The following is an 18731-nucleotide window of genomic DNA, read 5'->3' as shown; positions in this document are numbered from 1 at the left end:
TCTCAGCTCTTGTTTACTGTACTGGTTTGGTGTTAAGTGTGAAGCCTAAATGACTAGGGAACAAAAGCAGAGAGAAGGTACTTAGACTCGTTTTGATACTTCTGAAAACAGGACTGAAAAGATCAGTATCTGTGGTATAAGATTTTTTTTCACATGCAAACCTTATGTCCTCCGAACAGGAGTATTTTTAAAGTTGTGAACCACAACAATATTTTCATCCAGGCATAGTATGTAATTTATTCAACAGAGGGTTTGTCTTTCAGTCTGAATCCATTTGTGGCTTTCCACCTTTGAAATGGGAGCAGGCAGGCAGGCAGGCAGGCAGGAGAGACATCTGCCTTTGCTTTTAATGGGTATCACAAATGTTTCAGTAATTCCACTCCTTCTGAAACTTCCCTCCCCTTCAGCACACTCCCAAATTACAGCACAGGAATGAAGCTTTGCCTTGCAGAGCGTTAGTATTTTCCCCAGCTGAAAGGGACGGAAAGATTCCTCCAGTGAGCTTGCATCATGGAGGCTAGCAGTCAATCCAGCAGTCAACAGATTCTGTGGAAAGATGTGAGTCAATTTTGTGTGTGTGTGTGTGTGTGTGTGTTTGATTTGCTGCACAAACAATTTTAACTTAATTCTGTAATTTATTGTCTATATATATGTCAGTATTATGTAGTATTTTAGGTCACTGCAGTGTCAAAAAAATGGGAGCACCCTTAAAATTTTTACAGCTTAATAAATTAGGCATTGGTGGCAGCAGTAGTGGTTTAATGGTGGAAAAAAAAATCCTGTGATATCTGAGTGCGAGCTTTAAGTAAAATATGTCAGAAGTCTGCCTTTTTGAAATCAAAAAGCAGTGCTGCTTGATCTCTTGCTGAGTGATCTGAGTTTTTCTCAGAATAGTAATTTTTCCATCTAATTCCTTTTGGCTTCTCACCTCTGCTTCCTTCCTTTATTTCCACTCTTAAATTCGGTCTCACCTGCACCATTGTATTTGCTTTATATCTTTATTGCCTTGCTTCTCACACACAAGCAGCATTCAAATATACACCAAGAATTGTCTATATTTGAGCCTTTATTATTGAGGAGAGGGATGGATGAGGGATTTTTGGCTGTGAAATCCTGCTGCTGCTGCTGCTGCTGCTCCTTCTTCTTTCTCTCATATTTCACTTGTTGCAGAACTTGTGAACAACAGAGCAATGGGGATAAGTACCTTCACAGAACTGAATTATTGTTTTTATATGTATATTAAAAAGCAAGCAGTTTTACTGCCCATCAAAGTAAAGCAACTGTTCCAGCTGCACTCATTATGACTAGGCTGTGGGTCATGGACGGAGAATGATTACGATTAAGAAATCACCTGTGGCTTCTTATTTCAGAATAGTTTTCACAGGACTTCAAATGCATATAAGAGCTGGCCCCAGTGTGATCAACTACAGCCTCTGCTTGTTGGTTATCTCTGGTTATTTCTGCTTTTTTTTTCTCTATTGTTATCTCCAGAAAGTGCTCCTTCTTTGCATGAAAACAGCAGGGGGCTCCAGGCACTCTTCCTCACAAAGCTCAAGAGGAATTGCCAGGCTGATTCTGAACTCCTAAACCTTTAAACACTAGTTGGCGGGTGCTGCTGCACACTCAGACTGCTCACTCTGTCTCCATCCCTGCCTTTATTTCTGTCTGCCTGTCTGTCTCTCAATCCCACCTCCTTCCTCTGAGTATTCGATATTCAAAGCACAGCCAGAGAGAAAGGTTTGTCCTCTAGTTAAGTTTCCACTGCTTATGCAACCTGACACAGGAGAGCAGAGGATTTCAGCCACTTTTTTTCCCCCCTTTCAGTCGGAGAAAATTTACAATGTAAGGAATTTCTGGCTCTCTGATTGTAGGCCTGTTTTTCATCATACCTTAGGAATGTACAATACTTTGATGTGTCAAAGTTCCTGTGGCTACTGTTTCTAATATGTCAAATGAAGAATGGTGAGAATGTAGATTTCATTAATGGGAATGCAATGGTTAAAAGTTTTAAGGGGCTCTCTTGAATAATGTGTCCTGTGTTGGTCCCCAACATCATGCTGATAATGCACTTACCAACCAGAAATTCAATCCATATTCAAAAGGACACAGTGTACAGTAAGTATATGCCATTAAAGTTAAATCATATTTCTGCCTGTCACTCAAACCACCTACATACTGCTTTTTTAAAGTAATAAAAAGGTACATTTTTGAAGGCTATTTAGATAATCATTTTAACAGTATAAAAATCCAAAGGTCACAAAAATCATATAGCTATTAGTCAAAAATTATTCCTACATATTATACAAAGAAGTCAGCATGTTAAAGTGCTGTTCAGTCTACCGCAGCTTAAAGACTGTAACAACCTCAGCCACAATAGAGAACCACAGCTGCTTTATCATTTTAAAAGACACGAAGATAAGTAACACCAATTTTGCTAACTGAGGTTGGTTCAGGGTTTTTTTTTTTTTTTTTTTTTTACATATCTGCTTTTCTGTTGTCCTCTGAGACCTTCAGAAGTGGTCCAGTGTGAATGAGAAGCTTTCATTTTCTCCCTGCTGGAGCTCTGGTGGAACAAAAGCCTGTCTTTATTAATTTGTGGCCTTAAGCTTGGGGAATTGACTACAGCAGAGTTTTAATTTGAGGGAAAGTTTAATAAATGTAACCTTTCTGTAGCACTTGTAACAGTCTGTTCTGCCCTGCATTTGGTATGGGGATGGTTATATTTTTGTCAGTATAGCCTCATTAGTGGATACATTTCACAGAGTGACAAAATCAAATCGCATCTGTGGATAAAACGCAATACTGGTAATGTTGAAAACTGAAAAGAAGGAAATAGTAGAACAGCTTAACTTGGCTATAATCAATATTTTTATAATAATAATAATGTACAATTGTGTGCATTCCTGGCAATGAACCCACAAAGATTTATATCTGCAGCTCCCCTCTGTTTCACAGGGGCTTTATAGTGAGTTTCAAGTCAGTGTTTTGCTGTCTGGTCTCAAACTTTTATCATTTTGGTTCCCTCTTACTACTTTCATGGCTTAGTTTTTGGCTACAGCAGGCAGCTGTTTTCAGAAAAAAAAAGATCTTACAAAAACTCCACCAATATCAATATACTATCTGCTCAGCACCAAACCGACACAGTTAGAGACTAGCTTGTGAATGTAAAGAAGCGTCTAGCAAATATTTTTCGCTGTTGGTAAAGACCAAATATGGAGCTAAAACTGGGGGAAAATGGTACAAACTAAAACTAACCTCACATGATATTCTTATTCATCTCCTTGACCAAAGTTACCTGAGAAGATTGATAAGATGCACCTGCTAAATGTGAAACTATACCCAGCAGCCAGTTAGCGTAGCTTAGCATTAAAACAGAGAGACACCGCTAGTCAGGCTCTGTCTGAAAATAAGAGTATCTTCTACCAGCACCTCCAAAGCTCACTAACCAACATGTGCTGGTAGGCAGATTTTGTGACCTTGATTTCCAGTCTTTGTTTTAAGCTAAGTTAGCCAGCTGTTGTAAGTAGCTTCATATTATACATACTGGCATGTAATTGGTATAAATGGTCTCATCTAACTCTTGGCAGGATAGGCATATTTCTCAAAATGTAAAAAAGTAACATCAGTATCAGTTTTTATATTAAACCTTCATTCTTTGCAGGTTGAGGCGGTAAAGGAGAAGAAGGCAAAGTACCACACCTACCAGCGGGTGGCTCTAGCTCTGGCTCTGGTCTTTCTTGTTTTGGCTCTCTGTGTTTTCAGCCTGAGGTATCTGTGGAGCCCCAGTCTTGGGAAGGTAAGACTAAATATCACCTCATTGTTTGTGCGTCATCAGACTTATTGCCACTGTCTGTGGAAGAGTAGCCTTGATGAGAGGCAGATGAAAGACACCCTCTGCAAATCATACAGGTTACATCAAAGAAAAAAATATTTGCCTAAGGAAAATGGATGGCCACACAAAGAGCCAGAGGCAGTCTCCACAGTCTGTATTGTATTCTGCAAGATTAAAAGATGTGTGGGCCATGGAAAAGACAGCTGTGTTTTGCTCTGCTCGTGTTTTGGCTGTCAGATCTGTAATTTTGTGAATTCTTGGACGAAACCACAAACCGCTTTTTACTGCTGCAAATGTTGGCTTGTTGCATTTATCTACTTTCTGCTCACATTGTAAACATCTTCTCACAATGACGGATCCTGATAACTCAAAGCTGACCTTAATTGCTGTTGACCAGAGTGGCTGCAGCAAGACTGAAACCTCTTGGCAATGTAATTGGGATAAACTCTTGTCCTGGCAATTCATCTTGTGAAATCCAATTCAATCACATTTGATGGAGAACATTTTCACTCTGCTCCTTTCCCCTGATTTTCCCATGAGGCCAGAAAAGCTAATTTACACAAGCTAGAAGGAAAAATCCATCAATAATTTCACATTCAGAAATTGGATGCTGTATACGTTCTGGGCACAGTTACGAATGAGAGAGAATGATTACGGTTAAAGTGATGGTTAAAAACGAGCACAAAGATTTGAAACCTGAAAGCATAAGTCTGTTTTGTGTGTACTGTAAATGCCATGAGGTGAGCAGAGAGAAATGTACCGTGCAGTTATGCCAACATTTTTGTTATGCCTAATAAACATTAATTCAGAACACCCTCTGCCACCACTCTTCTATTTCTACTTCCATTAAGATACAAATTTCAATCACCAACAGTCACTTCTAAGCTCAGGGTAACCAGGGTTCATCTGCGCTTCCTGCGTAGAGCATATTGTCCACGTTCTCTCCTTTCAACATAGATATGAATCACCTTTGAGCCATCTCCTTTGTCCTTGTTAAATATTTCATGCCGGAGGTAGAGCAGTCATTATTTCCACTTTAATAAGCTGTGATCATTCTCACGTGGCACACAATGTGTTGATGGCAGAGGTTGCCCAGGCGATGAATATCAAACTTGCAGACCCTGGGTTCTGCTTTAATGGGGTCTTGAGGGGGAGGCTCTTTCTCTGGCCTCCACATCAGTGAGTGAGATGGAGTCACTTCAAAGGAGTATCAGCTGTCAGTCAGATGGGAAGGAAGCTCTCACAGACAGCACAACTCAGGTATGTATCCCCAGTAAAACTATCTGGGGACTTCTCTGAAGGTGGAAAGATGGATTGATACAGTAGCTGGATGGATGGATGGATGGATGGATGGATGGATTCTCCTGTATGAATGTGGCAGCCAGCATCTTGTTTGGTGAATGGGTGTTAGGTGCAATGCAGCAGGACACTTCTTGACTCACCAGCTAATCCTGAGCAGTGTCTGGCACCTACATGTATAGACTCTGGGCAGTGGAGCACAGCAACTGAAGCCAACAGGAGTGTACATAATTTATTTTAGGAAACAGTGTGGGGGATTGTTTTTTATTTGAGCGCAAAGATGAGCATTCTGGTGACTACTCAAATTCGACTCAAGTATAGTGCTTCTGTCAGAGTCCTTGAACATAAGGAATATGTCAGTCTTGATACATTGGAGACACACACAGTGTGTAAGCATGGTTAATATATTTCCCCAACTCCAGGCTGCCCAGAGTCCATGTATGCACAGTCCTCATAGAACCATTGTGTATCTTTCAGTGGAAGGAGGACTGAGATGTTTTACTTGGGTGAATGTAGTAATACCAAAGTGTAGAAATTCTACGTTACAAGTAAAAGTCATGCAGTCAAAATTCTATATGAGTAAAAATACAGAAGCATTAGCATCAATGTATAGTTAAAGTACCAAAGGTACACACACACTCATTATGTATAACCAGAAATTTCAGCAGCAGACAATGCTCGACTATAAAAGGGCCACACTATGAAGATACAAAACACATTAAAGTGGTTATCAGTGAAAAAGTGTGCAGGTGCAGATTCACAAGTGAAAAACAAGTTTGTAGATAAAATTTCTGATGTGGTCTCTTCTCAGTTTGAAATCAGTTATTACTGTTTCCTCCAGCTGCTTTGACAGAATCAGAGTACCTGAGAATGTGAGAGGTGCAAACTAGCTGTTAGACTCAAATCTTTTTTCACAGTTAAAGTCTTAGTCAAATGAAAAAAGGTGGTGGAGCAACACTAAGAAGTAGTCTGACATTACCTAGAAGGTGGTATTAAACAGTGTGGAGCTACACTTCCAGGTTTAATCTAATGGATACTCTGCTCTCAGTAGGACTTTTCAAGAAAAGAACACAAACCAAAACTGACAAAGCTGAGTCCACAGCTCTGAGGAGAACAAGTAAAAGAAGCCCTAATGCTGCCTTTAATCTAATGACCAAAAACATTGATTACAAAATTAGTTCTTGCATGTGCTCACAAATCAGCTATGTGCTTAAATTAAAAATAAAACACACACAGAGAGATTACACAATATATATCACATATTGAATAGCACTTTAACCTCAGCATTCTCATTAGAAGTCAACACCACAGCACAACTTCAGCCACAAACATTTCTTGTCTATTCGCACGGATCGCCAAAGCAACGTGACCTCATGCACCGGGCTTTGTATAAATAACCACAGAAAAGTAATTTGCTCTGCGCATTGTATTTCAATATGACATGATACCCGCTTGGGATCTTCTTTTAATTACCTGCAAACATATGTTGTTACAGAAGCCTGGGGAAAATACTTTGCCATCATTTTCTCTGCCTGTTTGTGTGTGTGAGGGCGTGGTTGTGCTTGCATGTTTGTGAGTGTGTACGCATCAGTGTGCATCGTGTGTTTCGGTGTGTAGATTAGGTGCCTCTGCATTCTCTTTTGGCTTACGGCAAATTTCTGTTTACTATGTGCTCATTATTGTTCTGGGCCACAAGTCTCACTAGGGGATTTTGCCTCCTTGTAAATTAATCCTCTGTTATTACCAGTTTACATCAGCAACTCCGTGAAAATGGAATCTGGCTGGTGAATCCAATGGAAAAGTGAGAATAATTTGCCTTGACGAAATTATTTTCAAAAATCATTTCAGAGAAGGAAAAAAAAAAAAGAAGTCTGCAGTCTACTGTGTGTAATGTTTGTAGTGCACCACATCCAAAATCTAAATTTTCATATCATTAAGCTTGATATATTTGGTGCTATTTTTAATTCATGAACCACTCTGAACGAGATTATCTACAGACCAGCAGCCAGGCACAGAGTAATTGTGAACCTGTAAACACTGTAAACCAGTTTTTCCCCGGGAACCTTGAATAGCTCACAGGTGCTGTTGGGCTGTATGGCAAAACTGCCTGAGAAATACATGAATGTCAGACCTGAGGAAAGTGCTCCATTATTCAAGCTGAAATTGCATTGCTCACCTTGATGCCTTTCCCTCTCCAGTCCCAAGGTAGCTGCTGAGTTGTCGCTCCTGATGGCCTCTTAAAGGCCTCACTGTCAGGACTGGCTCCTTTAATGAACACCGTGGCCCCTGCTGCTTTTCCACTGGTCACAGGTGTATGGCTTTTCAAGGCCAGGCCCCCCCTTGTTTATTTATTGCTCATAGGGCTGTGTATACTCAACAGTCTCCTCAGTGTCCAGATGTCAACATGCAGCAGGGAAGGGAGACACAAGATTTGATCATGATATGATCTTCCTGTTGTACAGATTCTTTTTTCCCTCCTTTCTTTCCTTAGTTTGTCTCCAGGTATAAAACAAGACAGTGCTAACTTCTCCTCACACTGTTTGTTTACTCGGTCTCGTGCGGAGGAATTATTATTCTGGCGAGGCAACAGGGCTTATCTTAACAGCTGATTTGGCAGGACCTTTTGGGAGGCCTGCCCCTCAGTCTGTAATCTTTTCTGATTTTACATGTCAGGCTCATTCAGTCATTAGCAGGCCAGTGTCCACCGGTGTTTCTCCCTGGCTGTTAAATTAGGCTGCTGTGGGCTCCCTCCTAAGATGATGCATTATTCCGTCTACACGGGGAACAGTCAGGAGGAGGGAGGGGATGCAGACCGGGAAAAACAAAAGAGAGTTGTTTTAGTGGAGCGCCTGAGGTAGGAAAGGCTTCATGGCGGTTGTGGCACATTGCCTTCTTCTGAGACGGTGACTGCTACAGAGAGCGTGACAGCACTGCAAAGCCCACCGGGAGTTATTTATTGTGCCATAAAGCATTTTAGTGTGTCTGTGATTTTCCTTTTTAGAAGCTAGAGTACATGGGTGTAGGAAAGATCTGCATCTTAATTGCCAGTACTTCATTTTGCCAATCCACCAGCAGCCCATGTGCAGCATGTTGTATGTACAGTGCGGTGGGTAAACAGACACAAATGCTTGCCTTTTTTTCTTTTTCTTTTTTCCTTTGCAGACTCCGTTTCTCTCTCCTCTCTGTCTCACCACTGTGACTGCCAAGTAGACTCCTCTGCTCTGTTGTACAATTTAGAATGTGATTGAGCTTTCACATCCACTTTCACTCTCCCAGTAAGTCTGCACCGCTTATAGCCTCGACGTGCATTCACAGCCACAACGCTGAAGCAGAGAAGTGAACAGCAAACTGGAAATACTCGGTTCATCTGTCCTTTCTCAACACATTCGAGACTGCAGATTAGAAATTTTGCTATTACATTGCCTATATACTCCAATGAATGATGATGAGTAAATCTCTATTCATAAAAATGCCTATGCCAGTGTGCTCTGCTATATATCTGTCAGCAATTAAAAGGTTGCATTGACTTTTTGTGAGTTTGCCCCATTAGTCACCTTGCTCAATAAGTGAGGAGAGATGCGGCATCTAAATCATCCATGCGGGTCTCTGTCTGGTGCTCAGTCTAACACTTCATGTTAAATAACCTCAGCTGATTAGCCTTTTTTTAAATGTGAGAAAATGAGAACTTGTGGCAGCTCTAAAAGTTGGAATGTTTGCTAATTTTAATGACATGCATCTAGACCTACCAGGCATGTTTAGGCTGTTTATAGGTTGGTGAAATAAACATCAGCAAAAATAACACACTTTTAAAGAAGGATCTTTTATCCAGTGAAACGTCAAGTGCTTACACAGGAAATAAGCAGCAGTAAACCATACAGCTTCATTTTTAGAGCTGTAATGAACCTCACTGATGATGAGATATTCATTCCAAATTTTATGAATCCATGTGAAGTGACAGAATCAAAAATGACATGCTGGCTTACCGCATAATGCAGCTTGCAGGTTGTCCTACTGTGATTTAATTCTGGTATCACTTCAGTTTCATGTGTGACAGTTCGAAAAAAAAAAGAAAAAGGTAAAGACGTCATTAAAGGAGGAGTACAAAAAAGTATAAACATTGCATTAAAAAAGGGGGCTTTATATTGACGGCGCCTTGTGGTTTGTTGTTTTTAACACGTGTAACACAACACCCACATCTGTGCATGCATATGTTTATTATGCATCATCTTGCCTGTACTCAGGAGTGAACTGAAACAATAACTCAGGCCAGGAATTTTAGTCCATCCCAGGCGTTCCTGTTCATGCAAAATACCTGACTACCTGCTAATTTTGTAGGCTAGCTATTTGTTGATGTAACTGGTACCAGACTAGTCATAAATTGGTCTCTATGTTCATCTGAGGGGAAAGTAATCCAAATTACAAAATACAAAAATTTGGGACTGATCAACAAGTAGTCTGTCTGAATACTGGGTTATCAAGGTGTACTAACGCTATGGGTGAACCCTCAGAGGTTCACCAAGAATACACCAATAAAAGCACATACAAATGTACAAGTATAGGCAAACAAAACAAGTAGCCTACACTGATTAAAAAGAGAATGAAATACAGAGTTAGCCCAAATGATTATCTTTATATTCTAGCATCAAGCACATCAAGCATCAAAAAAACAATTTCACACACTGTGTTTTAGCTAGCTGTTTTTGTGTGAAGTTAAACCAATAATCAATAGACTTTTGTCACAGGAGACACTTAGACCCTATTATGTGCTGTATGGACATTTTAATAAATGCTGGAACAGAGTTGTCATTAACATTAGTAACACTGTGCTTTTCCTGCTATGACAAGTCAACATGTCTTCTATGAAAAAACCCATGAATCTGATTCACTTGGCAACAACAAAGAAACGAGTACTCCAACGAATACGACGTTAGCAAGGCTATCAAGATTCAAGTTAGCATGAGTTATTCAGAAAGCAAAATGACATGGAAAGTACACGATGGACAGATTTGTGACAGGGAGGAAAAGAAAAACTGGTGGAGCTCATTAGGCAAACACACGCCAGTCAAATCCAAAGAATAAAGAAGCCTATCTTGCTCTAAAGTTCACTGTCAGTATGGATTCAGTGCAGTGTCTTTTGTGTCTTAAAACTCTGACAGTTTTGGGCAAACTTTAATTTGCATTTTTTACATTTGCATAAAAGAAAAGAAACAGTTCATGATCTTGAAAATATTATTTCAATAAATTCAACTTTACCCCTTTTGGTACAAGTTTCCCTGTTGTTACAGGCTGATGAAAATTCAGTGGATTTACACATCGGGGGGCATGAAATCTTTTCTGCCTGCAAAGGGGGGGCATCACAGAAACTCTTCAAGAACTACTGCACTACAGGGTTAACAATACTAATGTACCATGCTAATTAGCAGTACTGGTCAACCTCCTTGTACACTGTGTCTCCATGTTGTTGGTTCAACTTGCTGCTCTCTGTCTGTGTGACTGTTTGATATGCAGCATGTTGTCATGATTTGCAATGGTCCAGTTGCCCAAAGACCCTCTTAAAATGTAAAATGCATTATATTTTGAAGCATCTAAAACATTACTGATTTTCTTTCTTTCATAGTGGATGTGTAGTTATCCAGCACTCATCACCACAAGCATAATGGATGACAGCTGCTGCTTGTCTACTGTGTCTCATTTGCCCAGAAAATGCACTTCACTTTGTCAGCCGGTGGTGATAAAGCTTGTCAAGATCCCATTCCTGGTATTCATGGTGGCAGCAGGACTGACCCACTGACCTGCATGAGCAGCTACAAATGTGGACAGATGAAATGAAAGGTGTCTAATTCATGTTCAATGCAGGAAGAGGATGCTGGCTGTTTTGATTTTTTCTGTTCCGTTTTGGGAAAACACGGCTTTCATCTAACCAGTTACACCAGGGGTCTCAGACTCCTTAAAGTACAGCGTGTCCTCTGGGTTTTTGTCTCTCGCTGAGATAATGTGGGGCTCATTAGCTGTCTGGCAGGAACAAATAATAGCTTGGGTGAAATGTTGCAGGGTTTAATTAACAACAATGCTGTCATACACTACATATTAATATCAAAATTCATTCCTGCTGAGACAGATTTTCACACTGTCTATCAGTTTAGTTTGGAGGACTAGTTTGACTAAATGAACATCCTAACACATAAGACGCGCATTTACCTTCTGGTATATGTCAGTTTTTGTCATTTTAATGAACAAAAACAATCTGATTTTATTTTTTATGTTTGTGGCTGTAATACAAGTTCCAAATTTTTATATTACACAAGGTGCAGAGCTGTAGGTGGTGACTGTGATCATTAATAATGCATAGAATGTGCATACAAGGTGAATCCAAATGTCAGTGATGCTCTTATACTAGTGATTCCATGTCTTCCTCCCTAGTGTATAATCACCTGTTTTCAAGTTTTCAGGTGAGATTCCACTGATCTCACCTGAAGCTAAATTAACCATGTGATCCCCTGTGATTTTCAGGAATGTTAAGAGCAGTGACAGAAACTGTGACAGACACCTACACTCTGTTTACATTATAACAGTGGTGTTTAGCCAAGACATTCATATAAATTATAAAAGTCATTTTTAACCGTTTGTCACCATCCCTCTGCAGAAAACAGAAATCGAAATGCCTCTGAAATTTATGTGAGGACATGGTATTCCAATAATCTTTACACTTATTCAACACATTGCTTCATTTGTTCTTAATTGCTTTGGGGTGTGAATTAATTAAACATATTTTCAATGTAAACAGACAGTTTATTGTTAGGGATTTAAAATGCTTTTTTTCCTGTGATGGACAGAATTCAGGCTTTACTGCTCCTAGCTCTATTTGATATTGACATTATATGTTAAATTGGATGAAACCAACATTCAAAATCAACATTTCCAAACACAGTGTCTTTCCACTCTGCTCTTCTTCTAAGGAACATAAATAATAATAGCTGCACAAGCCACAGCAGTGGCCAGTCTGTTAAAAGGTTGAATTAAATGCTGGTTTCCCCTGAAGACGTCAGTGGGATCAGGAAAATACATTTGAAGATGTAACCTGCTGCTAGAGAACAGGGTAAAAAATGCCATTTTGACTTTTCCCCTATGGTTGGAAAAATTATGCGACAAAATCACAGAGTAATGTTTGGAGCACCGAGGTCAAAAACAGGGTATATTGCTTCCAAAGTTATCACCAACACTGTCCTCCCAAGAAGAACAGGAGCATCAGCTGATTCAGCAAGTGTCCGCAAACAACATATGTTTATCCTCAAAGTAACAAAGCCCTCTAGTGGCCATTGTAATCATGACTAGCGCAAAGGAGTCAGGAGACATAGTCATAAAGTGACTAAGTCTGCCTTAGGAGGGCACAGGGGTGGAAATGTTGGACTTTAAGAGGGAGGCCGCTGTTTGGCTGTGTCATGTCTATTGACTGTATATAAATATATGGAGCATATACTTGTAACTGATGTTAAATATTGATCTAAAAACGTCAATTTCATAATGCAAATCAGGCACGTGAGTAAAACTAATCACTCAACTTAAATCCGCAGAGGATAATCCACCTTGATGTCCCACTATCGCTTACTTGGTCTGACAATTGACAAAGCAAAGGAAGAAAAAAGCCACCTAGCTAGCCATACATCTTTCAAATTGTTTGGTATTCATTTGTGGATTTGTGAACACCATAAATTACCCAGAAATCCTCATACACATTTGTAAGTCTTGTTTTTATTTGTAGATTATGTAACATCCATTTGTCACCATTACTGAGACTAATTTCTCTCCATAAAACCATAACTACAGTGTTGTCACATAAAACAGATCTATTTGTAAGTCAGTTATTTGTAAAAAAAAAAAAAAAAAAAAAAAAAAACAATGTCATCCTGCCAATAGGAGTGTCAGATTAAAAAACAGTTTCAGACATTCAAGCGGGGTCTTCCACAATACAACCTCAGGTCAATTTGTAGGTTCTCACAAACTTCTGGAATCAACGTCAGCTGGGATTTACTATAAAAATATTATGTGAATTATCTGGATTTATCACGTTCACAGAATAAGAATTTATCCATGAATAAGAAAATGTCACTGTCATGTAGTCAAAGGTCAAAGGTCTACAACATCCACTCCATCAGACAGATATAGTGAATGTCTATGTAATTAAAAAGCTGTGAACACTAATCATTGCAAAAACTACTCAATAAATGTCTTCAGTTACCAACATTTGACCTAAACTGGACAGAAAGAGGTTGTTAATGGAAGTGTCACTGGCAACAGTCAACAAGGGGCAGGTGATGGTTATACTTAAACCAAACCCAACATGACACTGTGAGAAAACCTGTTCATTTACCTCATTTAGAGAAAAAAAAACGCCCTTCTTTTAATTCTCTAAAGTTCCAACCAGTGGCAAAAATACTAAAAAGCATAAATTTGCTCTTTCACAGTGCTTAATTTGCATGTCTTTCATCAGTGGCTGACCATGATGGACCATGTAGGTTTGATTATGAATAGTGCTGAAAAACGAATCAAATTATGATGCTCCTAAATTTTATTTTTAATTTTTTTTTTTTTTTTTTTTTTTTTTTTGTAATAGCATGAGACAGTGTTAAGCTGTAAAATCACAGACCCACACCATTGGGAGCATAATGTGTTGTGTTCCCCCAGTGGGTCTTCAAAGTATTTTCCAGTGTTATTAAAAAGAAGGGCAGACTGGCGCTGACATGCAACCCACACAGGGGCCATGGCAACAGACCAAGAGCTTCTCATCAGTACCCATAGTCCCAGTGTGATAGCCCAGTGCCTCTGCATAGGACTATCACTCCCTCTTTTATTGTGTCTTCAAGACAGAAGCATGGTGTAAACAATGTTTGAACAATTATGAGCCTGTGTATCTCCCAGCAGATCTGTTAGGAATTGTTCTAACGGCCTACCTTGTTACAGGCATCGCTGGCTTGTTCTATATGTTATAAGGCACAGACGAAGTCGTGGCGAGGGAGTGGGGGTGGGGTGGGGGTTCTTGCTGTTCTGGGAATATCAGCTGTCTAGTGATCATAAAAGAGGAGAGGTGGACGCACTCTCGTTGCAGCGATTCCAACTTTGATCATCCAGACCAAACCATGGACGTCTGCTGAAGCTGCTGTTAATTGTTATCTGTAGCATAAACTGTCTTGGCATTCTGTATGTGCACTGGCTTTTATTGCTTTGCATGCACAATTTTTTTATGCACAAGTTGGCACACAGATAAATGCACTACATGCACAACTGATAAATAGCAAGGCAACTATCTATTGTCATCTGTTGGTAAATTGCCAGTGAATTTAAATGTGTTACATCCCCGATATTGAGTGAGCCTAAGCAAATGGAAAGCATTTCTGCCCTTCTGAACCACAAGAAGTTCAGCCTTCACTGACTTTTAACAAAATGTTACGGCTTTTTTCTTTAGTGGCTTTAGTAGCTTTAAAAAAACTTTCCGGTTGTTGCTAATGTCGTTCATCTGGCCAAATTATGGCCTTGCGTCTAAATGATCCAAATTGCAGCCTTACAGCTCGCACAAGCTGTTTCTTAAATGCCACTTAGCTGCTGGATCTCAGAGTGTGCTCTTGTTGATTTATTAGGAGGTGGAATGGCTGAAAACCAGCAGAGCGACAAGGAGACGTATCCACTATAGAGGTCACTCCCTTTGTGACTGTCTGCCTCATAGTTCAGAAGCTTGCAGTCACTGCTTGCAATCTTTTGTCTGCAGAAGTCTGTTTCAGATTCTGAGATATGCATCTGAATGCATCTCAGTCTCCAGGGGATACCTTTGATGAATATTTCATAAACCACAACGGCCCTTTTATTACAGGAGATTGGTTGTATTCAAATAACGTGTTCACCTCAACAATAAGCAACAGGATTCATTCAGCGCTCCTGACAAGGAGCAGATTGTTCTTCAGCTCGGCACAGTGGTTACTTGGCAGGGAAAGGCATAAAGGGAAGATGCAGCATGGAACAATGACAGGGAGAAAAAAGAAATGGAACAACACAGTCATAGCCAGGGCTTTTTTGTTGTTTAACTTTATTTCATTTTTTACTACTTTTTACTGGTTGTTGCTGCTGTGGAAGTCATTTTGATCTCACATTGGCTTGTGGAATTTGGGGGATGTTACATCATTTCTCATGTCCCAAAAAGGTGCTTTAACACCATCTTTAAAGGCTTTTAGAAGTCCCTCTGTTCTCTCATACAGTTGACAGGTGAAGATGAAAAAGTACAATCTTGGACATTTTGGAAGTCTTTTTTCTCCCTGTGTTATTGAGGTGAAGAAAAAAGCCAATATTTCCTCTTTCTAGTTTATCTAGGGCTTGGCTAAAATATTTGAAAAATCTTGAAAGCAGTTCAAACACTGGTAAAATGTAAGTTAGCAACTTTTCATTTCCAGCCTGTGTAAGGTCAGTGGCACATTTGCTTGAACATGTAACTTTGGGTCTTGTAAAACCTCTATGGCGCAGTTACAGAGCACATGTTATGTGTGTGTTATGGATTTTGTAAAAGTCAGAACTGCAAAAAAGACAAAAAAAAAGACTGAAAATATGCACTTTTTAAGCAAAAAGTCCAGGGAAATATCATATTCCCTGAGCTGTTGTACAAAGAAAATACAACTCTTTGTTGTTTTCACTTTGATTTTTATTGACATCATAGAAACAAACAACACATCAAACAACAATATGTCCCAGTCCCTGAGTTTGTTTCACAATAGTGTGTTGACCAAAAGTACTGAATAGCTCCCAAAGTTCCCCCTGCCCTCCTCCCTCCTGAACGCAGCTCTATTATGGGCACAGTAGCACGTATCAAGGTGATTTATTGCCAGAAAGAGCTCAAGTTGTTTAAAATGACTGGTGTGATTAGTCATATATGCTTCGGAGCTGAAAAAGGGGTGCACAGTGCTCCTGTAAATTAACAGCAGCTGCAGACTGTAGTCGACCACAGCAAGGTGGTCAAATGTGGTAAGCGGCAGAGTCGCTGGGGGACAAGGAGAGAAAGTGGGTCATTACACCCCTTTCAGGTATGAGTAGGGTGACAGTAGAGAGAGGTTGGCTACGTTCAAGATTCAGAGCTCTGCAATGAATTGATTTAAGCAATAAAAATAAAACAGGAGAAGCATGATAGTCTGTGAGTTCTGCCAAAATTCCACTTGAGTTACTGCACAAATATGCTCCATATATTCCACAAGCCCTGAGATATCACCACGCTCCATTATTCCTGACAAAAAGGTGCTCCTAGAAGAACCTTTTTATTTGGTAACTGGTTTTTGTTTTCTAAAAAGTAATGTTTCCTCTTTTCTCCACTTTTTAAGCCCATAAAGACCTCAGCAGAAAACATTTTTACTGAACCTCTGGCTGGCTTCACAATGAACCGACAGAGTGCAGCCAAGGAACTATTTTTCAATGGGTATGTGGTATTCCTCTAAGGATATTTAAAGCAATAGTCTGCTATTTTGGGAAATATGCTTATTTATTCTCTTTTGACAGTTAAATGAGAAGGCTCATACCACTCTCATGTCTGTAAATTAAGTACAGCAGTGGAGCTAGGGCTAGGAGACAATAAGCTTCACTTAGCTCAGCATAAAAACTTGGAAAAACCTAACCTAACCCTCTCCAGTACTCTCTGTAACTGATGTAATGAAACCACCTGTCACTTTTCATGTGAACAACCAAGTGCAACATTATCAGTATCTTTCAGATTATTCTCATTTTTAAGCAACATCATGTCACCTTTGTCTATATGACTATCGGCTTGTCCTCCACCTTTGAGAGCTTACAACAGTTTCTCCAGCATGTCAGGACTCTGAGAAGTCACTGCTGTGGGCCGTTAGCAAAAAAATGTACAACCCCCCACAAGCACCCCTGTCTCAAGTCCATTTCTATATGACTAAACTGCAACAGCAAATATTTTTGTACAAAACGTGAATACGACCCAGTTACGTTTTCTATCAACAAGGCAAGCAGAAAATAAATTGATACCAAAAGTTTCAGTAAAATGTTCACAGGCTAAAATCACTGGAAAAATGACTCAACATAATCTGCTAACTAAAATGGCTGTTTGCGCTATCACATGTCCAATACCAATGTGATTAGAAGAAGACTCAAACCCATACAAGCACAAGAATTTTCACTATCACTATGCCCAGACAAACAACTTCTTTCAAGGAAGTTGTTGATGGACTTACAGTAATGTGGTTGTCTGATGCACATTAAAGAAAAAAAAATCCTTGGATGCTCTTAAACTGTTATATACGTTTGGTGGCTGGTTTAAGCACTTTGGGAGTGTTATTTCTGATGAAATATCATAATTCACTTTTTGGTAAATGCACTTTTCTGTAACCTGTGGTGGCATTGCATTCTGGTCTTTTGATATTTCTGTCAGTGGGGGATTTTTATACCTTTTCTACAGGGGATTTGTGCCATTATTGAGCATCAGTGCTAAATGGTAAGACTAGAAAGAAGCTTTTGCTCTTTGCTCCTGTGAGACTAACTTCAAAATCTGACCTTTACAACTGATGCTTTACTGTAGGTGGTTATACATGTTTCTGTGATGAAACTGCACTCTATCTCTGCTGGAAATATCTGAGAGTGACATCACACTGTCTATGTGTTGGCGAGTTATCTGCTCGAATAAGAAAAATACAATCAAACAACAAATTGGCTCAGAAGGGAGGTACATTGCCAGTAGCTGTTTGTTTTAACAGTGTTAATGTGGTTTAGGAAGATGGCTCCATTAAGCCTTTGCAGCTTGACACGTTGTAGCTTAGACTTTGAAAGGCTAATGACCTTAGCATTTTCTTAAACTGGCCTTTGGCATTGGCAGCTGCAAAACATTTTAACATCAAATTGATGCTTAAAGTAATTGCTTGGGTGAATTCCCAAAAGCACTTTAACCCCACGCCAACCTAGTTTTAGCTTTTCATTTAATGCTACATACACCGCATACTCAGTTTGTGATTCTTGCATGGCTTCCAATAACATTAAGCTACCACAAAAATGCAAGAGTTCAAGCTCAAGTGTGCAACAGCATCACAAATTTCAGCAAGATCAAAATAAGTTTACATTTTTTTTTATGTCTAGTGAGTGGCAAATATTCAAACTTCAGTAGATTTGAAACATCCGTTGATGTTTGTTGGTGCTATTGATAGAACTTCCTGGAGATAAAAAGAGGGCAAACTTGGGCACTGCTACTTAATTGCTCGCATCCAGCTATTTACCTCCACATATAACAAAACCACAGAAAGGACTGGTGCTAATTACAATGCAGAAATGTTTCAGTGCCTTACAAATGTTTATATTTAGAGCCTGAGTTTGCGTCCTTTCATTACACACTGACTGAGCACATGCATACAGCTTCCAGACAAAAGTTGAGACTATATGCTTTGGCTTTATTTTTGGAGGACAAAATTCCTCTGAATTTGCTTCCAAAAAAGCTCAATGGTTGTTGATCTGAACATTACACATGTTTTAGAAACTAAATATAAAAATGAGCAGAGTACATTAAATAAACACTTGTTCTAGTCTTAAAATGTGGACAACTCCAAGCATAGACTTGGTTTTC

At 39.5% G+C, this 18731-nt stretch overlaps 1 protein-coding gene across 2 annotated transcripts in view; it reads left to right on the top strand.

Annotated features, from left to right (window-relative positions):
• Positions 1-400: 400 nt before the first annotated feature.
• Positions 401-18731, top strand: part of tnmd (tenomodulin) — a 47778-nt gene continuing 29447 nt past the window's right edge. For both annotated transcript variants that reach the window (XM_018694182.2, XM_018694181.2), the window contains exons 1-2: positions 401-558; positions 3662-3796. In XM_018694182.2, the coding sequence (XP_018549698.1) occupies positions 511-558; positions 3662-3796 (183 nt within the window). In that variant the 5' untranslated portion in view covers positions 401-510. The remainder of the gene's footprint in view (positions 559-3661; positions 3797-18731) is intronic.

Source organism: Lates calcarifer, linkage group LG8 (genome assembly GCF_001640805.2).
Source record: "Lates calcarifer isolate ASB-BC8 linkage group LG8, TLL_Latcal_v3, whole genome shotgun sequence".
NCBI classification, from domain to species: Eukaryota; Metazoa; Chordata; class Actinopteri; family Centropomidae; genus Lates; species Lates calcarifer.
This window is presented reverse-complemented; position numbering and strand designations above follow the sequence as displayed.